Raw genomic sequence first — 18,114 nt, 5'->3', positions numbered from 1 at the left:
TTTGATTTCCACTTGAATCAGTTCAGTTCAGTTGCTCAGTCGTGTCAGCTCTTTGTCGCCCCATGGACCTGTAGCACACTACCTTCTCTGTCCATCACCAACCCCTGGAGCTAGCTCAAACCCATGTCCATTGAGTCAGTGATGCCATCCAACCATCTCATCCTCTGTCGTCCCCTTCTCCTCCCACCTTCAATCTTTCCCAGCATCAGGGTCTTTTCCAATGAGTCAGTTCTCATCAGGTGGCCAAAGTATTGGAGTTTCAGCTTCAGCATCAGTCCTCCCAATGAATATTCGGGACTGATTTCTTTTAGGATTGACTGGTTTGATCTCCTCGTAGTCCAAGGGACTCTCAAGAGTCTTCACCAACACCACAGTTCAAAAGCATCAATTCTTCAATGCTCAGCTTTCTTTATAGTCCAACTCTCACATCCATACATGACTACTGGAAAAACCATAGCTTTGACTAGATGGACCTTTGTTGGCAAAATAATGTCTCTGCTTTTTAATATGCTGTCTAGGTTGGTCATAGCTTTTCTTCCAAGGAGCAAGCATGTTTTAATTTCATGGCTGCAATCACCATCTGCAGTGATTTTGGAGCCCAGAAAAATAAAGGCAGCTACTGTTTCCCCATCTATTTGCCATGAAGTGATGGGACCAGATGCCATGATCTTAGGTTTCTGGATGTTTAGTTTTAAGCCAACTTTTTCACTGTCCTCTTTCACTTTCATCAAGAGGCTCTTCAGTTCTTTGCTTTCTGCCATAAGGGTGGTGTCATCTGTGTATCTGAGGTTACTGATATTTCTCCTGGCAGTCTTGATTCTAGCTTGTGCTTCATCCAGCCTGGCATTTTGCATGATGTACTCTGCATTTAAGTTAAATAAGCACGGTAGCAATATACAGCCTAGACATACTCCTTTCCCGATTTGAAACCAGTCTGTTGTTCCATGTCCAGTTCTAACTGTTGCTCCTTGACCTGCATACAGATTTCTCAGGAGGCAGGTAAGGTAGTCTGGTATTCCCATCTCTTTAAGTATTTTCCACAGTTCGTTGTGATCCACACAGTTGAAGACTTTGGTGTAGTCCATAAAGCAGAAGTAGATGTTTTCCTGAAACTCTTTCTTTATCGATGATCCAACAGATGTTGGCAATTTGATCTCTGGTTTCTCTGCCTTTTCTAAATCCAGCTTGAACATCTGGAAGTTCATGGTTCAAACATACTGTTGAAGCCTGGCTTGGAGAATTTTCAGCATTACTTTGCTAGCATGTGAGACGAGTACAATTGTGCAGTAGTTTGAACATTCTTTAGCATTGCCCTTCTTTGGGATTGGAATGAAAACTGACCTTTTTCATGACTTGCATGGATTACTTTTTGCCATCCTCTCACTTTCAGTCTGAATATGTTTCTGTATCTGAAGTGGGTCTCTTGAAGACAGCATATATATTGGTCTTATTTTTGTATCCATTCAACCAGTCTTTTTTAATTGGTACATTTAATCTGTTTATATTTAATTATCACTATCTATGTTCTTATTGCCATTTTAAAAATTGTTTTGAATGTGTTTTTGGAGATATTTTTTTTCCTCCTCTCCTCTTGTTCTCTTGTGATTTGTTGACTATCTTTAGTGTTGCCTTTGGATTCCTTTTTCTTTTTTGTGTGTACATCTATTTAGGATTTTTGGTTTGTGGTTACCATGAGGTTTTGGTGTAGCAGCCTATATGTATACAAAATTGTTTTAAGTTGTTAATCTCTTAATTTCAAATGCATTTTAAATAGCCTGCATTTGTACTCTCCTCCCCACACAATTTCTAGCTTTAATATTATATTTGTGTGTGGATGGTTTTGTACCTTTACTGATGAGCTTTTCATTTCATAATTTTCTTGTTTCTAATTGTGGCCTTTTCTGTTTAGAGAAATTGCTTTAGCATTTGTTTTAAATCTGGTTTGGTGGTACTGAATTCTTTTAGCTTTTGCTTGTCTGTAAAGGTTTTGATTTCTCCATCATCCACAATATAGAGCCTTGCTTGGTAGTCTTGGTTGTAGGTTTTTCCCTATTATCACTTTAAATATATCATTTATATTATAAGGCCACACTCCCTTCTGGCCTGCAGAGTTTCTCCTGAAAAATCTGCTTATAATCTTATGGACATTCCCTTGTATGTTATTTGTTGCTTTTCCCTTGTTGATTTTCATATTTTCTCTGTCTTTAATTTTTGTAAGTTTGATGACTGTATGTTTCAGCATGTTCCTCCCTGGGTTAATCCTGTATGGGATTCTGCATGCTTCCTGGACTTGGGTGACTGTTTCCTTTCCCATGATAGGAGAGTGTTCAGATACTTTTTCAGGCCTTTTCTCTCCCTCATCTCCTTCTGGGACCCCTGTGAAGCGAATGTTGGGGCATTTGACCAGAGGTTTCTTAAACTGTCCTCATTTCTTTCCATTCTTTTGTCTTTATTCTGTTCTGTATCTGTGATTTCCTCCATTCTATCTTCCAGCTCACTGATCCATTCTTCTGCCTCATTTATTCTTCTGTTGATTCCTTCTAATGTATTTCTCATTTCAGTTATTGTATTCTTCAGTCCTGTTGGGTCGTTGTTTATATTTTCTGGCTCTTTGCTAAAAACTTACTGCTCTTTGAGCCATTCTGTCTGAGTTCTTGGATCATCTTTACGATCTTTACTTTGAACTCTTTATCAGGTCGATTGCCTGTCTCCAGTTCCCTTAGTCATTCCTCTGGAGTTTCACCTTGTGCCTTCATCTGGAACATATTCCTTTGCTGTGTCATTTTGTTTAAATTTTTATTTTTTGTTTTGTTTTAAACAACAATTTACTGTTTATTTTTTTATTTTAGAAACTTTAAATTTGGGGCTGCGCTGTGTCCTCATGGCTGCTCGTGGGCTTTCTCTATGTGCAGGGAGTGGGAGGTACTCTTTAGGTGTGGTGTGTGGGTTTCTCATCGCGGCGGCTTTTCTCGTGGAGAACGGGCTCTCAGCACGTGGGCCCTAGCACTTGCAACATGTGGGCCCAGTAGTTGAGGCTCATGGGCTCTAGAACATACAAGCCTCAGTAGTTGTGGTGCATGAACATAGTTGTTCTGAGGCATGTGGAATCTTTCCAGACGAGGGATCGAACCTATGTCCCCTGTATTGGCAGGTGGATCCTCAGCCACTGGACCCTCAGGGAAGTCATCTGTTTTTTTGTTATGTATGTAGTGGATTAGTTACATTTCTTGACCTTGGCGAAGTGACCCTCTGTGGGGGATGTCCTGTGTGTCCCAACAGTACTCTCCCACCTATCTTGTTACCCAAGGGCCAGGGACCAGCTGGTCTCAGGGTGATTTCTGACCTGTGCTTGCAGAATTAGTTCCAGAGGCTGCGGGATTGTGGTTTTCTTGCTTCTGCTATCCCTCTGGTTGTTGAGACTGGTCTACAGGCTTGTGCAGGCTTCCTGTGGGAGGAACCAGTGTCTGCCCACTGGTGGGTAGAATGGTTGCTGGCTCTCTGGTGGGTCAGGCTGTGTCACAGGGCGTGTCTCAAGGTGGCTGTGGGCTCAGGAAGTGTTTAGGCAGCCTATCTTTTGATGAGTGAGACTGTGTTCCACCCTCTCGGTTGTTTGGCAAGGTGTCTCAACACTGAAGCTTATAGGTTGTTGGGTGGGGCCAGGCGTTGGTGCCAAGATCCAAAGCGAGATGTTTACCTCCAGTCAGAGTTCACATCCCTGTGAATACTCCCTGATATGTCAGCTGCCAGCTTTTATGACCCCAGGGAGAGCCACACCACTCCCTCCTTCCCCAGGAGACCCTCCAGCAGCAGCTGGGAGGTCTGTCCCACGCTCCTACAAAGTCCCTGCTTTTGCCCTCAGTCCCCTTCTGTGCACCCTCCATGAGTGGAGTTTCTGTTTCCCCCAGTCCTGAGGAGCGCCAGCAGTCAAGCCCCATTGGCCTTCAAGGCCAAATGTTCTGCAGATTCCTCCTTGCAATGCCAGGTGCCTAGGCTGGGGAGCCTGGGGTGGGCTCAGAGCTCTCGCTCTTTTGGGAGAACTTTTGTGATATAATTATTCTCCAGTTTGTGGGTCACTCACCCAAGGGATGTGGAATTTGATCATAATTATGGTCGTGAGTGTGCCCCTTCTGTCATCTTACTGTGGTTTCTTCTTTATGTCTTTGAATGTAGAATATCTTTTTTGATAGGCCCCAGTCTTTTTATTGATGTGATTTTGGTGTGCTTGTGAGAGGAGATGGACTTGAGTTTCTTTCACTCTGTCATGTTATCTCCAGTCCTCCTTGTTTTGGGAAAAAAAAAAAAAAAGGCAAACCAAAAAACTTCTACCTGAAAGCTTGACACATAATAGGCATTTGATAACTGGTGGCTGCTGCTGTTATTCAGATCCTAGAGTGGGGTGAAGAAATGATCCTCAGGATTTTCTAGTCGTGTAAGTGGAACGGGCAGCAGGTTTTAGGGGGCTCTGCTAGTCAAATGCAAATTTAACACTTTGAAAAATGGCCACCATGTAATTGTGAGTGGGCACACTTGTGGTTAAAGAGCTTGGAAATGCATTTGTCTTATTTCACTTATGTTTTCTTCCTTCGTGATTTCCAAATGCTTCCTGTCCCTTATGCAAAGAAGAAAATGTAGGGAAGCTTAGAGAAATTCATAATACTTTATGAGTATTAAAACTTCTGCTCTGAGTATTAAAATGGTGGTATCTTGTAAATGTTTTTAAATCGGTAAAGGAGCAATTACAGTAATTAATACAAGTGAAAAACTTAACTTTTTTCTGGTCTTTTTCATAGGTACTCCGTGGACATAAAACTTTCCTAAATGATGCTTATAATTGGGAGTTTTTGATCTGGGAATCAGCTTTACTACTTTTCTTACTGCGCTTAGCCTCATTGGGGTCTGAAACCAATAAGAAATACAGCAATGTCTCAATATTACTTACTGAACAGGTATTGACTGGTCCTTGATAGTTTGATTCAGTGGTTAGAAATGGTATAGTAAGATTCATGCAGAAGATTCAGGGTTGAGTCTAGATTCTGTCACTTTCTAGCTGTGTTAGCTTATACCTTACAAGTCACTCTGCAACCATATAGTTGTTTTGTATATAAAATGAGGATACTATCTTCCCCACCTGCTCCCAGGACTGGGTGCTGTGCTTCGTCGCTCAGTTGTGTCTGACTCTTTATGACTCCATGGACTGTAGCCTGCCAGGCTCTTCTGTCCATGGGGATTCTCCATGCTACTTCACAGTATAAAGATTATTTTTGGTGGTGGTAATGGAGCATGCTTTTAATCTCATGTTCTGTGTCAAGCTCTTTAGAGTACCTGTCATTTAAGTATGTTTAGTAAGCTTCTTGACTTTCTTTTCTGTCATTCATAGAATACATTCAGTGTTTGAAAAATACTTGCTCTTTAGTATGTGAGTAGATATGATGATTGAGAAATGTTTCTTATGAATATAAAGTAGTATAGAGTTAGTTTTTTGTTTTTAATTTCATGTTTATCCATAAGTTTTAAAGTATCTGATATCATTAGTGTTTTTTCTGGGGGGGTGGGGCGGAACTTAGAATTATAGTGAAAAATTCTTACTGTAAGGGAAGAAACAAGGAATTAATAAGTTAAAAGTAGCTGTCCTATCTTCTTCCGTTCCATGTATGTTTGATAAGGATGTTAGAGTTTTGAGGGGATACCAAGATGAATAAGATATAGTTTTTGAACTCAAGGAGTTTACATCTTGTTAAAATTAATATAAAATTTTCATTGTTTTGATAAATTGCTTCATCATTATTTTTTCTTCACTAAATAGCCTTCCCCCCCCCCACTGATTAGGGATGGGGGTTGGGTATGTGAGATATGTGCTCTGTAAAAATAGCTACTAGAATTTCAGATTTTATTTTAATTGAAAATATTGCCTTCCAAATCTGCCATATTGAATGCAATATATATGTGTGTGTATATATATATATACACACATACATATACGTATCTTTTACATGACATTTGCCCTAATCTCTATTCCTTCCCTTAGATTAATTTATATCTTAAAATGGAAAAAAAGCCGAATAAGAAAGAACAGCTTACCCTAGTAAACAATGTGTTAAAGCTATCCACCAAGTTGTTAAAAGTAAGTAATGCCCTGTGATGCATTTTTATTACCATTCAATTAAATCAATGCTGCACTTCTTGGAGAGGACCTTAGTAACAGATAAATGCTGGGTAGATTCAGAATACAGACTTGATAGTTGGGGTTAATGACTCTATGAGAAAAGTTTCCCAACTTATTACCTAAGTTCTAATCATTGCTATTGTCTGTCACTTTTGAAAATTACATTAAAAAATCACAAATTGCATATTGCGTGAATCCACCTTTAAAAACTTAGCTAGTGGAAAACTAGGTGAGAGCCCATTTCAGGTGTTTATTTATTTACATTATTATTTTTAAATTATCATTTTAAATTGATGTATAGTTGATTTACAGTGTTTCACATGTACAGCAAAGTGATTCAGTTATATATATACATGTGTTCTTTTTCTGATTCTTCTCTATTATAGGTTATTGCAAGATATTGAATATAGTTCCCAGTGCTGTACAGTAGTCCTTACTGTTATCCATTTTATATACAGTACTCTGTGCTGTTCATTCCAAATTTATCCCTCCCCCTCATTACAGGTCTTTTGAAGGTAGCTATTGAACATCAGGAAAGAGGTCTTAAGCAGCCATCCTCACCCAAGACTCAAAAAACAGTCTGATAATCACTGATAGCTACTGTGAAATCATGTGTTTCATCTCAGCTCTTTCATGTTTTTTAGGAGCTGGACACCCCATTTAGACTCTACGGACTGACAATGAACCCCTTAATCTACAATATCACACGAGTGGTTATCCTCTCCGCAGTCTCAGGTGTTATAAGTGATCTTCTAGGATTTAATATAAGAGTAAGTGAGATCACCACTCTGTAGCATCTGCCTTATCAGTCCTAAAACTTGCTCCTACGTACAATAGTCTTTAAGCTTCCCAGTGTGCATGTGTGTGAGAGAGAGAAAGGGAGAGCTAGTGGGGGAAGGGCGGATGGAGGGAGAGAGTGGCTGGCATGGAAATGATTCTTCAGGCAGAGAAGTAAGCATCTGAAATAGACATTCAGCTTAGAGTTTCTCATTTTATACAAGCACAATAGACTGTGCTCTTGAATGGAACAAAAAGTCAAGTTTGAATCTCATGTCAGTTTAATAGCATGGGCTGGGGTGGCCTCTGAGCTAGGGAAATGTACAGAGGCAGAATGAAGGAAAGCTAGGCACCCCCATGAGCTGCAGTATAGCAGTTTTGATCCTGGAAATTGTTAATGTTTTTTTCCTCTACGATGTTCTATGGTTGCTATTGCCAGAATTGATGCTTTTTTCTTGTGTAAATGGTTCTTGGCTTACATGTAAGTGTACCTATCAACCCCAACTAACTGATTTTGGTGATTTTCTTTTCTTAGCTGTGGAAAATTAAGTCATAAGCTGAGTCATGTGCCTGGACTCTCTCCCCTTGCTGGCATCAGTGCTTACCCCATTAAGGAAAGAGATGACTGCAAAACCATGAGACACCCGCCTGCTTGTTCATACGCAGAGGTGCCCTCAGCTCTCCTAATCTAATGAATCGTGTTTTCAGAGGAACAGATCCTTTTCCAACTGGGCGTGCATGCTAAAAACCTGTATTTTCATGGTTTTCAAATAGTATGAATAGTCAGGATACTGAAGACTGTTGTGTTATAGTAACTTAAGGGACAACTTTTTAAGTTAGGAAATTTATTCTGGGCATTTCAATGCTGTGACAGTTATATCTACTGGAAATAGTCTTTTGGGTAACTATGGTAGATGCCCAAAGCATGGAGCAAAATCCTATATTGGAAATACGGAAATTCAGTACTTTTCTATTACAGTCTATAGAATTGGATATTTCATTTCTCTATCAAAGAGAGATCAAGTTTAAACTATTTTAGGTTGAACCTGAATAAAAGAACTTTATTGGAGAATTTCAGTTTCTAGGCTTTTTTGTTGTTGAAAGAAAAAATAACCTTTAAACTGTGATTTTCTGTGAAACTTTGGAGAAATTTTCAATTAGTTTATAATTTTGAAGTTAATCCTAATAACTGTATAGTTGTTGGTGAAACAGTCATGCGTATAATATAGCATGTAATTCCGCATAAGACATTTTTCTATGCACACTTGTCCGTGTTCACCATCCAATATGTCTTCCATTTTGAACCATCTGAGCTGTTTCCCATCACAGTACTAAGTCAAGTGTTCAGTTTGTTGTGCAACTCAATGACTGTATTTAATTCATTACATTACTGTACCCTCAGTAGTCTCAGGTCTTCAGTGTCTATACTGAGCCAAGCTGTGCCATTGATGATTTGGGTTCTCTTATCTGCATCCCTTGTCACACTTACTACATACACAGATGTTAATGAAAACTAATAATCTCCATGTAATTCCTGCTCATTAAGTTACCCACTTTGAAGAATCTCTTGAGGCAAATAGAAAGCACACAGATCTTAATGACAAGACCTTGTGAATATTTGAATGGGAATAATTAAGAAGCTTTTTTATTACATGTGAAGTATGTCCATGCAAAATCAGTGTATCATTTATACATACCCTTATATGGCAGGAAGATTTTTTAGGTTTAAAGATGAATTTCTCGAATCCAGGGATTGAGTTCAGACCTTTCTGGATTTATATCCTTGTCTATGCTACACATTAGCTTCATAGTCCAAGGCAAGTTACTTAACATTTTTGCACCTCAATTTCCTTACCTGTGTAATGGGGATAATAAATACCTAATAGGGTTGTTAAGGTCAAATGAGGTTATCATGTAAGGTACTTAGCATGAAGTACTTAATCCTTGGTAAACCCACACTAACCATTTGTAATTACTGTTTAAAACCCTTTAAAAATCTTTTGCTGACAGATTTCCTAACTGTGAAGATAGAAACATAGAGGGCAAGATAACTGAACTAGAAGTGGATTACCAAAAGTTTGCAGCCATTCTAAATACTGCATGAGAGTTACAATTTTTTTTTTTTAAAGTAAAACCCCTTTATAGTGATTTACCTTTGGAAGGAACTGATCTGTAAAGGCACTTCAGTGTTTTGACAGGTGACTCAATAGAAATCATAAGGAACAAGAACGATTATCTCGAAGCCAGGATTGAGCAGCTCTGTGCAGATTTCAGGTGAAGAAAGCGGATGCCTTTATCTTTTTTCTCCCACAAAAACACTGTTCTGCTTTTATTTGAATTTTTTACACGTTGAATTCCTTAGCTTAAATGCAGTATTTAGAACTGTTTACTCCTGTGGGTTGTTTCAGTTATGGTTCTGATGGTTTATAATTGGTTTAAGTGATTTTTCAGGTGGGTAAATTTTTCTGTATGTGTACTTGCTCATGTCAGAAACCTGAAAATCGCTTTTCTGTCTGCGCTGGGCCCTCACTGTGGCATGCAGGCTCTCCATTGCAGCGCTCCAGCGTCCTCTCATTGTGGCGTGTGGTTTCCTCGGGCTGCCGCTTGCAGCCTGTCTCGCTGTGGTCTCTAGAGCACCTGGGCTCAGTGGTCTCAGTGCAAGGGCTTAGTTGCCCCGTGGCACTTGGGATCTTCGTTCCCTGCCCAGGGATCAAAACCACATCCCGTACATTGGAAGGTGGATTCTTAACCACTAGACCACTAGGGAAGTCCTGGCAATCATTTTTGACTCTTGCCTTTCTCATACCTCATATCCAATCACCAAGTCTTTGAATAATTATCTTTTAGATGTTTTTCTAATCAGTCCATTCTTTTCCATCCCCATTTTTACCACCCTCATCTGAGTTAATATCTTCTGTTTTTGAACAGGATTCTGCTTTTCTGCTCTTCAATATACATGGCATCCCTCTTTCCCATACCCACCTATTCATCTCAAAAACTAATGTGTATTTTTTGAAATGCAAGTCTTATCATTTAGAATCTACTAATGGCTTAGTATTTCTTTGAAGGTAAAAATCTGAAATCTTTTTAGTAAGGTATAGGCCTTTCTTTGGAGAAAGCAATGGCACCACATTCCAGTACTCTTGCATGGAAAATCCCATGGACGGAGGAGCCTGGTAGGCTGCAGTCCATGGGGTCACTAAGAGTCGGACACGACTGAGAGACTTCACTTTCACTTTTCACTTTCATTCATTGGAGAAGGAAATAGCAACCCACTCCAATGTTCTTGCCTTGAGAATCCCAGGGACGGGGGAGCCTGGTGGGCTGCCGTCTGTGGGGTCGCACAGAGTCGGACACGACTGAAGTGACTTAGCAGCAGCAGCAGCAGCAGCAGCAGGCCTTCCTTGTTGAGAAATATTTTTGAATCTTTATGTTTGAAAGGTTTTTGCTGGGCATAAAATCCCAGTTTTAGAAATGTTGTTGCTCCACTGCCTCCTGAGTTGCATTGCTTCTGACAAGACGTCTGTTGTCATTCTCATCTTTGTTCTTCTGTGTATAATGTCTCTGTTTTTCAAACTCTGGCTACTTTTAAGGTTTTTATCTTTTTCATTGAATTTGTGCTGTTATAATGTGTATTGCTGTAGTTTTTTTTTTTTGTGTGTGTGTGTGTGCTTGAGATTTGTTGCACTTATTGGGTCTCTTGATTTATAGTTTTCATAAAATTTGGGAAATTTTTAGCTGCTTTTTTAGAAAAACTTATTTTTTAATTGGTGGAAAATTGCTTTACAATTTTATGCTGGTCTCTGCTATATAACAGAGTGAATCTGTCATGCATGTATGTCCCTTTCCTCCCCCCACCCCTCCAGGTCATCACAGAACACCAGGCTAGGTTGCCGTGTTATTGAAGTGTATCTGCACCCCGTTCTCCCACCTGCTTCTGAGCTTCCACCTCACAGATGTGTCAGGCTGCTTGAGGTTGTCCTGCAGCTCTATATATTGTCCCAGTCTTCTGTCTTCAATTTTGGATAGTTTCTGTTGCTGTGCCTTCAATAATCTGTTCTAATTTTGCTGTTAATCTTATGTGGTGTATTTTGTCTGCAGAAGTTTGATACTGCTCTTTTGTTTTCATATCTTTTATGTCTGTCTTTAATATGCTCTTTCTTTTCTCTACATTTTTTTCCTACATTGTTTTCATAACATTTATAATAGAAAAAGTAAATAAGAACATTAAAACAGCTATCATCTATGTCATTCTGTGTTTTTTTTTAAATTGATTAATTTTTCTTCTCATGTTGGGTCATTTTTCCTGCTTTTTTACATGCTTAGTAATTTCTTATTGGATGTGAATTTTACATTGTTGGGTGTTGGGGTTTTGTGTGTGTGCCTTCTTTATTCTTGAGCTTTGTTTAGAATATAGTTAAATTAATCAAATAGTTTGATCATTTTAAGGCTTGCTTTAAAAGCTTTTGTTAGGAGGGCCAGTTCAGTTCAGTTCAGTCACTCAGTCATGTCCGACTCTTTGCGACCCCATGAATTGCAGCACGCCAGGCCTCCCTGTCCATCACCAACTCCCGGAGTTCACTCAGACTCACGTCCATCGAGTCAGTGATGCCATCCAGCCATCTCATTCTCTGTTGTCCCCTTCTCCTCCTGCCCCCAATCCCTCCCAGCATCAGAGTCTTTTCCAGTGAGTCAACTCTTCACATGAGGTGGCCAAAGTACTTGATTTCAGCTTTAGCATCAGTCCCTCCAAAGAAATCCCAGGGCTGATCTGCTTCAGAATGGACTGGTTGGATCTCCTTGCAGTCCAAGGGACTCTCAAGAGTCTTCTCCAACACCACAGTTCAAAAGCATCAATTCTTTGGCACTCAGCTTTCTTCACAGTCCAACTCTCACATCTATACATGACCACAGGAAAAACCACAGCCTTGACTAGACAGACCTTAGTCGGCAAAGTAATGTCTCTGCTTTTGAATATGCTATCTAGGTTGGTCATAACTTTTCTTCCAAGGAGTAAGCATCTTAATTTCATGGCTGCAGTCACCATCTACAGTGATTTTGGAGCCCCCAAAAATGAAGTCTGACACTGTTTCCACTGTTTCCCCATCTATTTCCTATGAAGTGATGGGACCAGATGCCATGATCTTTGTTTTCTGAATGTTGAGCTTTAAGCCAACTTTTTCACTCTCCTCTTTCACGTTCAAGAGGCTTTTTAGTTCCTCTTCACTTTCTGCCATAAGCGTGGTGTCATCTGCATATCTGAGGTTGATATTTCTCCCAGCAATCTTGATTCCAGCTTGTGCTTCTTCCAGCCCAGCATTTCTCATGATGTACTCTGCATGTAAGTTAAATAAGCAGGGTGGCAATATACAGCCTTGACGTATTCCTTTTCCTATTTGGAACCAGTCTGTTGTTCCATGTCCAGTTCTAACTGTTGCTTCCTGACCTGCATACAGGTTTCTCAAGAGGCAGGTCAGGTGGTCTGGTATTCCCATCTCTTGAAGAATTTTCCACAGTGTATTGTGATCCAGACAGTCAAAGGCTTTGGCATAGTCAATAAAGCAGAAATAGATGTTTTTCTGGAATTCTCTTGCTTTTTCCATGATCCAGTGGATGTTGGCAATTTGATCTCTGGTTCTGCCTTTTCTAAAACCAGCTTGAACATCTGGAAGTTCATGGTTCACGTATTGCTTAAGCCTGGCTTGGAGAATTTTGAGCTTTGCTTTACTAGCGTGTGAGTGAGTGAAGTCACTCAGTCGTGTCCGACTCTTTGTGACCCCATGGACTGTAGCCCACCAGGCTCTTCCATCCATGGGATTCTCCAGGCATGAATACTGGAGTGGGTTGCCGTTTCCTTCTCCAGGGGATCTTCCCAACCCAGGGATTGAACCCAGGTCTCCTACATTGCAGGCAGACGCTTTAACCTCTGAGCCACCAGGGTAGCCCATGAGTGCAATTGTGTGGTAGTTTGAGCATTCTTTGGCATTGCCTTTTTTTGGAATTGGAATGAAAACTGACCTTTTCCAGTCTTGTGGCCACTTCCAAATTTGTTGGCATATTGAGTGCAGCACTTCCACAGCGTCATCTTCCAGGATTTGAAATAGCTCAACTGGAATTCATCACCTCCACTAGCTTTGTTTGTAGTGATGTTTTCTAAGGCCCACTTGACTTCACATTCCAGGATGTCTGGCTCTAGGTGAGTGATCACACCATCGTGATTATCTTGGTCATAAAGATCTTTTTTGTACAGTTCCTTCTGTGTATTCTTGCCATCTCTTCTCAATATCTTCTGCTTCTCTTAGGTCCATACCATTTCTGTCCTTTATCGAGCCCATCTTTGCATGAAATGTTCCCTTGGTATCTCTAATTTTCTTGAAGAGATCTCCAATCTTTCCCATTCTGTTGTTTTCCTCTATTTCTTTGTATTGATAGCTGAGGAAGGCTTTCTTATCTCTTCTTGCTATTCTTTGGAACTCTGCATTCAGATGCTTACATCTTTCCTTTTCTCCTTTGCTTTTCACTTCTCTTCTTTTCACAGCTATTTGTAAGGCCTCCTCAGATGGCCATTTTGCTTTTTTGCATTTCTTTTCCATGGGGATGGTCTTGATCCCTGTCTCCTGTACAATGTCACGAACCTCATTCCATAGTTCATCAGGCATTCTTTCTAATCAGATCTAGTCCCTTAAATCTATTTCTCACTTCCACTGTATAATCATAAGGGATTTGGTTTAGGTCATACCTGAATGGTCTAATGGTTTTCCCTACTTTCTTCAATTTCAGTCTGAATTTGGCAATAAGGAGTTCATGATCTGAGCCACAGTCAGCTCCTGGTCTTGTTTTTGCTGACTGTATAGAGCTTCTCCATCTTTGGCTGCAAAGAATATAATCAATCTGATTTCGGTGTTGACCATCTGGTGATGTCCATGTGTAGAGTGTTCTCTTTTGTGGTTGGAAGAGGGTGTTTGCTATGACCAGTGCATTTTCTTGGCAAAACTCTATTAGTCTTTGCCCTGCTTCATTCCGCATTCCAAGGCCAAATTTGCCTGTTACTCCAGGTGTTTCTTGACTTCCTACTTTAGCATTCCAGTCCCCTATAATGAAAAAGACATCTTTTGGGGGGGGGGTATTAGTTCTAAAAGTTCTTGTAGGTCTTCGTAGGACCATTCAACTTCAGCTTCTTCAGCCTTACTGATTGGGGCATAGACTTGGATTCCTGTGATATTGAATGGTTTGCCTTGGAGACAAACAGAGATCATTCTGTCGTTTTTGAGATTGCATCCAAGTGCTGCATTTCAGACTCTTATTAACCATGATGGCTGCTCCATTTCTTCTGAGGGATTCCTGCCCGCAGTAGTAGATATAATGGTCATCTGAGTTAAATTCACCCATTCCAGTCCATTTTAGTTCACTGATTCCTAGAATGTTGACGTTCACTCTTGCCATCTTCTGTTTGACCACTTCCAATTTGCCTTGATTCGTGGACCTGACATTCCAGGTTCCTATGGAATATTGCTCTTTACAGCATTGGACCCTGCTTCTATCACCAGTCACATCCACAGCTGGGTATTGTTTTTGCTTTGGCTCCATCCCTTCATTCTTTCTGGAGTTATTTCTCCACTGATCTCCAGTAGCATATTGGGCACCTGCTGACCTGGGGAGTTCCTCTTTCAGTATCCTGTCATTTTGCTTTTTCATACTGTTCCTGGGGTTCTCAAGGCAAGAATACTGAAGTGATTTGCTATTCCCTTCTCCAGTGGACCACATTGTTTCAGCTTTAAACCGCGTGCTACTTTTTTCCACAACTGATGCAATATCTTTCTGAGCACTCTACATGTTGCCCTCTTCGTGATGGGGTTTTCTCAGTTTGACTGTAGGAACATGAACTATTCCCAGCTCAAGAATTTTTGGCGTGATTCTTTTCGGTGGTCCTTCCCTGCTGAGTATTTCCTTGTGTTGATGCCTACTCACCTGAAGACTTGAACTCTCAGCACATTTTTTTGAGCTCTCCTCTGCAGCTGTCTTCTCTCTGGTACTCTGCCTGCTCTTTCTAGCTGTTCTGGCCTCCCCAAATTCTTAACTCTCGCCTCCTTAACTCAGCAGGACTGCTTGTTTGGGTTTGGGTTCCCCTTCCTGCACTGAAGCCTGGAAACTGCCTTCAAGTAATCTGGGGTAGTCATGGGGCTCACCTCATTTAATTCCACTAACCTCTTACTGTCTCTTGTCCATCATCTAACACTCATTTTTTTCATGTGTATTTTTCCTTTTTTTTTTTTAAGTTGTCTAAGGTGGGAGAGTAAATGTTTTCCCCACCTTAGTAAATGGAACCAAGTTTACTTAATTGCTCAAGTCAAAGAGTTAGGGTTTATTCTTGGTTCCTCTCTTTCCCTTCGTATCTAATCTACCACCCGGTCATGCCGATTCTGTATTTTCATAGCTAATAGACTAAGCATTCTTCGTGGTCACCTGGATTACTATGTTCCCTTCCCATTCTTTCCTCCTACAGTTGGTTCTCTAATGTGAATGAGCTTAGAAATATGGAGACTTTATCAGTCCTACTTAAACTCTTCCTGGCTTTCCTGTACTGGCCTCCAAGCCCCTTCATTTCAGGCCTGCCTCCCTTTCCAGCTTCACCTCCTCAGTGTCTGACAGGCACACTCCCTATGTTCCTTCAGTACACTGAGTTCTTTCTTGTTTCAGACTGTGCCTGGAACATGCTTTCTTAAGTTCTCCCCTAAATGGCTTCTCAGCTGTCAGTTCCTTAGCAGGACCTTCTCTTGTTAAAGTAGTTCCCCATCTTACCCTTGTTATCAGGTATACAGCTCTGTCCATTCTTCATGGCAGTTATCAAAATCTGATTATTTTGTTTACCTTTTGCCCCTTGTTTCTGTCCTTCTCCATTTGGTGTAAGTCCCTTAAGGCAGGGATTTTTTGTTGTTTTTCACTCCTAGGTCCCCAGAATGCAGGAGAGTACCTGACCCCATAATAGGTATATAATGTAAATGTGTAGGATGAATAGACGTAATTTTTGTTCATTTTTTTCTGTTAGGATGGAAGAGTTGTGCTCTTTGTGCTTCATTAATTCCTGTATGGTAATTTCTAGAAACTTGGACTTTTGATCCACCAAAAGGAATCATACTTTAACATTTACCTGTTACTGAGAAATTAAACTGAGATGTAAAAACAGAACTAGATTATGCCATTCATACATTTGATTGAAATATTAATAACTGTAGATGGATAAGAGAAATACCTGTTCACTTACTTTTATAGTTTGTTGTTTTGGGAAAGAGTCTCTCCTAAAATTGCCATGGAGGGGTAACTTCAAACTCCCTAAATCTGCACATTATGCTTCATGTATAATACAACCACCTTGAAAAGCTGAATAACCAGATACTTTCTTAATTGGGGTATGGTTTTCCTGACTTTCAGAGACAAGTAGAAAAATTCTAAATAGCAGGCTGTCCTACAAAGTAAAGGTTATGGGCGGGTCTGTTTTTGGTTCATTGTATCTAGAGGTGGGGCTTCCCAGGTGCTGCTACTGGTAAAGAGCCCACCTCCCAATGCAGGAGACATAAGAGATGTTGGTTTGATCCTGGGTCAGGAAAGTCCCCTGGAGGAGGGCATGGAAACCCACTCCAGTATTCTTATCTGGAAAATTCCATGGACAGAGGAGCTTGGTGGACTACAGTCTATAGGGTCACAAAAGGTTGGTCACGACTAAAATGACTAAGCACGCGTCTAGAGGTCAGCAAACCTGTGCACTCCACAAACAACTTTCAAATTAATAAGATTCATTTTAGAAATGTCTTAGATGTACACACTGTAATGGGGCAAATGGGTCTAATTCTCCAAATATAGTGTATGACTTGGGATTATCAGGAAGTAAATTCATTATCAAGAAGTAAACTCCAGGAGATGGTGAGGGGCAGGGAGGCTTGGCGTGCTGCCGTCCATGGGGTCAGAGAGTCGGACACGACTGAATAACTGAACAACAAAATTTGTTAAGCTTAATCTTGTCTATGCAGGTATTGACTAGTTTGGTCATTTAAAGTAATCCTTTGCTTCTTGCAGTTATTGGTGTGCATCTTGAATAGTGAAGTTTGAATTTCACAAATGTGCAATAATTCCATACCTTTCCTGCAGTACATCCTGCGCCTATATGCTGTAATAAGGTATTACTCAAGGTAACAATTACTGTTTTATATTAAGGACAAAATAAGCCTCTTGACTTGTGTTTTCACTAAGAGTTCACTTGGCTTTAATACAAACATTGTATAATAGACAAATACCCACAAGATTCTTTGGAAAAATATAGGTTCAGGCTAAATTAAAGCACTTGGCTATGCTTTTGTGTTTTAATGTATATATGAGAAAGGTTCAGAGTTCTTTAGCAGATAAATTCTACTCTTCATAAGCCTTCATACTCCTCTCTTACACTTAAGGTTCTACTTGCACTGAAACATTGAAAACATATCCAAGTTAGTGAATATCTTAAAACTAATGCAGTTAACTGAAGCAAAGATTATAGAGTTGATGTCATAATTATGCTGTGCATTAACCAGTCATTGTACTGCTCATAAACCTTAATAGCATGAAAAATAAAAGAGCTGCCTAAATAAGTAAATATGTTACTGTTTAAAAGTACATGCAGTTCTCAGCACTGGAGCATGCCAGGATGATGTAAGAAGTTGCTCTGATGAATTCTTCATGCCAAACTGAATCATCACATTTTGTGACTGAAGTCTGTTTACACCAGTGTTCCTTAGTTCTCGGAGCTCACTCTGGACCAGACTTCAGCCTAAGCACATCTCTGTGGAGGTCAGTAGTTAAGACTGTCACACAGTTTAATTTGGGTATTCCTTGCTTTCTTAAAACCCCATTCTCTTTGAATGTTGGACACAGTAACCATGAAACTCGTCATTAATCCATGTTGAAAAGCATTTGACTTTTTCTACATGAAAACATCTGACTATTAAAAAAGGAAATGATTAAGATGTGCTCATGTAGAAATAAAAAAATCACATGCTTTTCTATTTAAGAAGTCTTGGACACAGGAGTTGAGTCTGTGCAGAGGCTACTTGGTCCAAAAAATTTGATGTGAGTTAGAAGACAACAGTATTACAGGCTGTTACTGACTTCTCTAGGAAGACAGTGTGATGGCACCGCAGAGCATC

At 40.1% G+C, this 18,114-nt stretch overlaps 1 protein-coding gene across 6 annotated transcripts in view; it reads left to right on the top strand.

Annotated features, from left to right (window-relative positions):
• Positions 1 to 18,114, top strand: part of PHTF1 (putative homeodomain transcription factor 1) — a 71,898-nt gene that overhangs the window by 48,756 nt on the left and 5,028 nt on the right. For 2 of the 6 annotated variants that reach the window (XM_018045933.1, XM_005677866.2), the window contains 4 exons: positions 4,791 to 4,946; positions 6,026 to 6,121; positions 6,808 to 6,933; positions 7,476 to 8,012. In XM_018045933.1, coding sequence (XP_017901422.1) covers positions 4,791 to 4,946; positions 6,026 to 6,121; positions 6,808 to 6,933; positions 7,476 to 7,496 — 399 coding nt within the window. In that variant the 3' untranslated portion in view covers positions 7,497 to 8,012. Of the gene's footprint in view, positions 1 to 4,790; positions 4,947 to 6,025; positions 6,122 to 6,807; positions 6,934 to 7,475; positions 8,013 to 9,127; positions 9,215 to 17,011; positions 17,759 to 18,114 lie in introns of those variants that run through there. The other 4 variants (XR_001295466.2, XR_001295467.2, XR_001917853.1 and 1 more) reach the window with 4 other exon arrangements.

This window comes from Capra hircus, chromosome 3 (genome assembly GCF_001704415.2).
Source record: "Capra hircus breed San Clemente chromosome 3, ASM170441v1, whole genome shotgun sequence".
In the NCBI taxonomy this organism is placed as follows: Eukaryota; Metazoa; Chordata; class Mammalia; order Artiodactyla; family Bovidae; genus Capra; species Capra hircus.
The sequence above is the reverse complement of the archived record's forward strand: the minus strand, read 5'-3'. Positions and strand labels throughout refer to the sequence as shown.